The sequence below is a fragment of the Chrysochloris asiatica genome, unplaced genomic scaffold (assembly GCF_000296735.1).
Source record: "Chrysochloris asiatica unplaced genomic scaffold, ChrAsi1.0 scaffold00107, whole genome shotgun sequence".
NCBI classification, from domain to species: domain Eukaryota; kingdom Metazoa; phylum Chordata; class Mammalia; order Afrosoricida; family Chrysochloridae; genus Chrysochloris; species Chrysochloris asiatica.
Genome location: NW_006408625.1, coordinates 6,444,503 through 6,448,784, shown reverse-complemented (window position 1 = coordinate 6,448,784; position 4,282 = coordinate 6,444,503). Strand labels below are relative to the sequence as shown.

General features: G+C 36.4%; 1 protein-coding gene across 1 annotated transcript in view; it reads left to right on the top strand.

The window, feature by feature from the left end:
* AAED1 (AhpC/TSA antioxidant enzyme domain containing 1) overlaps positions 1 to 3,966 on the top strand; it is a 26,947-nt gene extending 22,981 nt beyond the window's left edge. Inside the window, exons 5-6 of the mRNA XM_006867649.1 lie at positions 781 to 912; positions 3,839 to 3,966. Of these exons, the coding sequence (XP_006867711.1) occupies positions 781 to 912; positions 3,839 to 3,966 (260 nt within the window). The remainder of the gene's footprint in view (positions 1 to 780; positions 913 to 3,838) is intronic.
* Positions 3,967 to 4,282: the final 316 nt, after the last annotated feature.

Sequence of the window (4,282 nt, the reverse complement as noted above, 5' to 3'; positions counted from 1 at the left end):
TCAAGTGTGGCAGCGGTAGTGAGGTTGGCCCAGGATCGGACATTGTTTCGTTCTGCTGTGCATGGGGTCGCTATGAGTCGGTTCCAACTCGATGGCACTTGACAACAACAACAACAATCCCACATCATGTCACTCACATTCCTTTGGTTATTTATCACATAGTCAGATGACCATACCTAACTTAAAGGAGACTGGGAAGTATAGTTGAGTTGTAGGCCCCCAAAAAGGAAATGAATTTTGACCAGTGTCCAAATACCACCAATACACTCTTAAAAAGGACTGCAGCCATGTATTAGTAGAATGAGAGACAAAACAGAGTATAAATGGGGCAATAAAAGGAAAACGCTACCATCTGAGACGCCTGTAGCAGCCTCTGCGTGTATGTGTGTGTTTATGTGTATGTGTGTCAGAAAACAAGCTGATCACTTTTTTTTTTTTAAAAAAAACAGTGGTTCTCAACCAGGGACAGTTTTATCCCTAGAATACAATAGGCAGTGTCAGCACATTTTTGGTTTCACAAGTGGTGGAAGGGGTACTACTGGCATCTAGTGTATATGCCAGAAATGCTACTAAACATTTTACAATGCACAGGACAAAGATTTGTGTGCTCTACAGTCAGTAATGACAGGTAGAAAAACCCTGCTTGGAAGGAAAAAGAAAAACAAAAATAAAAAAGTAATTAGCATACAAGAAAGAATATTTTATGAAAGTACTAACATTATCTTCTTACTGTCTGACCAAATATAAAATAATACTTAAAGACAGTTGCGTATATTTCAGGACAGAGTCCCCATGTGAAATCAAATCTACTCTTAGGAAGCATTCGGAGCCTGTGGCGGGCAGTGACTGGTCCTCTGTTTGATTTCCAAGGAGACCCAGCTCAGCAAGGAGGAACCCTCATTTTAGGTCCAGGTAAGCATCACAGAATGGATTTCTGGTGTGGCCTTATAGGATAAGCACCAGACTGAGAATCACAAGGTCAGTGGTTCACATCTACCAGCTGCTTTTAGGAAACCCTGTACAGGATTACTATTAGTTGGAATTGACTCGATGGCACTTAGCATCAATAACAAAGCAGCAAAGATTCAGGAACATGTTTTCTGTGCCCTTTAGAAGTTCATATTATTCTCTCTCTTCATTAAACAGAGGGGAGCTTTATTTTTAAATTATACAGATTATTGTATTTTCATAGACCACTCCCCTGCCTCCCCAAAGACTTGTGATGTCTGTTTGGTTCATATACTGTGCACATCATTCCGTTCTTGATTGATTTCAGGTACTTAGGATAGGGAAAGTCAAATGTCTAGGAGTCTTTATGCATCACAATGGTTATACATTCAATTACTAGCCAAATAGTTTGAACCCACCTAGAGGTGCCTCAGAAGATTAGTCTGGTAATCCGTCTTTGAAAGGTCACAATAAAGCAGCTTTATCATGGCACTGTAGAATGAGCACTGGGCTGCAAGTTTGGTTTGAACTGCAAGGTCAGCGGTTCAAATCCACCAGCCACTCCTTGGAAACCCTATGCAGGGTCTCTGTGAGTTGGAACCAACTCGTAACTTACTCCGTAGCACTTAAAAACAATAACAACTTTATATATATGGGGTCATCATGAATCATAATTTACTTGATGGCAACTAACAATAAAGCAATAAGACTTTTTTGGAAGTGGAAGCTATAGCAATGAAAGCAGCAAACAAAATGGAAATATTGAGAACCCTGCATTGTGAAAATTGTAACCAGTGTCTGAACAACTTGTATAAAACTTGTTAAATGAGGACCTAACTTGTGATGTAAAGTTTAACCTAAAATATAATATTTAAAAAATAAAAACAAACAATTCACTGGAAGTGAGCATTTCAGAATAGGGGAGAATCATCAACCACTTTTTGTTTGTTTGTTTATGGAAGAAGCAGGCTTGTTATTTATACCTAATAAAACTATGAGACTTGCTCAGTGCTTAAAAGCAAGTTATTTTCAGGGACCAGAAACAGGACCCAACATTTAATTCTATAAGGATGGGTATAAAACATATACTGCTTTTTTTCCCCCCTTAACTTTTTCCTTATTTTTATTGTAATTGCACTTGTTGATAAAATAACAACAATAACAACTAAATACCCAGTAACGTGCATCAGTTTGGATTACCTAAAATCCTTTGGCTTCTCTCTACTAATAGTGTTGAGTGCTATATCTCGACCATGTTCAAATATTACATTAAGGACAAACCACCATATGTGACAATACCAATAAACCTATCACCATGTTGTAAGCTGACTTTTCATGGTTTTTCTTCCTCATTGAAATTGTCCACTTAGGGAGTATAGCTTCTAAGAGTTACAACAATTACTTTGATAAATTCCAAGAAGGCCTGGTGGCACTGTAGGATAATCACTAGACTGCTAACCTAAAGGTCAGCAGTTCAAACCTACCAGCCACTCAGTGGGAGAAAGTTGAAGCTTTCTGTTCCCATGAAGATTTATAGCCTTAAAAAACCTATGCGTGGTCATTATGAGCCCTGATCAACACGATAGCAGTGTGTTTGATTTTCTTTGATTTTGATAAATTCCAGATGTCTAAAGGAAAGTTTTTAGGAGAATTTTTACCAAGTATTATGACATTTTGCCTTTTTGCAGTTAGAGAGCACTGTAACTAAATCTGTCATTTTACTTAATCTCCCTTAATCTCCTCACCAATTTGCACCAGTTAACTGAGAGAGAAGCCCTGTATTATGAAAATTGTTGTTAAGTGCCATGGAGTCGGTTTCCACTCACAGTGACCTTGTATAGGATTTCCTTGAGGTTAGCAGTCTAGTGGTTATCTTACAGTGCTGCACCGGAACTCCATGTAAACTAGCCCAGAGTAGAATTGAGCTGTATTTTAGAATGTCGTATTTCCATCCTCAGAACTGGAAAACAAAAGTGTTTTTTGAGTTTCTCGTCTCTGTATCTGATCATTTGGCCATACCTCAGTATGTAAAAAATGAAGAGTGCCAAGAGAACTTCACTTGTGTGCAGTTTGAACAAATGGAATACAGAGCATATTTCGATGGAAAAATGTAACTCTTCTAAGGAGGAGATCATAGTATACTTACTTACACAAATCTCTTACCAGGGCTAAACTAGGATTTGGTTTTGCTTATTTGGTGATAAACCAATTTATGAGATTAAACCACATGATTATTGAAGACTACAGATAAGCACAATGCAAAAAACATGCCTTATGATACTAAATCAAAATTTTTAGGTTAATATTCTAGTGTTGAGTATAAGAACTAAAGTAAATAGAACCTGGACTACAAATAATAACTAATTTGAGCAGATGAAAGAAATCTACTGTTCTTTTAAGGGTACTGTAATTGATTATGTTACTATCTTATTGCTTGCCTCTTTTGAGCTATGGTTGTAATAGAAATAGCCTAGTAAGTCAGTATTTAGGAGTGGGTTTTTAACTGAGTTGTATGTATCTCATTATTACATTTAAGAAGATGTGATTTTCCTTGATTTCTATGTTAGTTCCTAATTCTGTCTATCTGACAGGACATTTGCTTTAATTACATTTAATAAAATCTGACAGACGGTTATAATTTAAGAATCATTCCCCTTGCACCTCATAAAACATTAAGTATCACTCTCTTTTAACCATAATCCTTGTCATGCTTTATTATCATAATTAAAAGTTATTAGGGCATTATATTGAGAATATAATGTACTCCAGATTAAGTTTTCCTTTTGAACTAATTGAAAGTTGAAAAACTTTCTTGGTTCTAGTAAGCAATGAATCTAATGGATAGTGCTTCACATGCCAACCACAACCTTTGATTCTTACTCTCTTCCAGGTAACGACATCCATTTTATACACTGTGACAGAAATAGATACGATCATAAACCCATCAACTCTGTTTTACAGCTGGTAGGAGTTCAGCTTGTCAACTTTACCAGTAGACCTTCAGTTATCCACGTGTGACTTAATACACAATCAGTAGCTTCTAAACAGCACCTTGGGATATGGCCTTAAATGTTGGGGGTCTGGTATCCTTCTGAAATGTCTAACTTGTTGACTCTCGTAGTCTCTGAGCAGTTATAAAAACATATAAGAGATAACGTACCAGTTGAATTGCATGCTGAAAGACATCTGTTGTCAAAATGAACTTTCATATAAAAAGTTTAAAGTTATCAATACCATTCTTAATTTTTTAAATATATATTCATTCAATGAGAGATTTCTTCTTTGGCCTTTAAGATTATAAATTCTTAGAAAGATAATATGGGGCAAGGGGAAG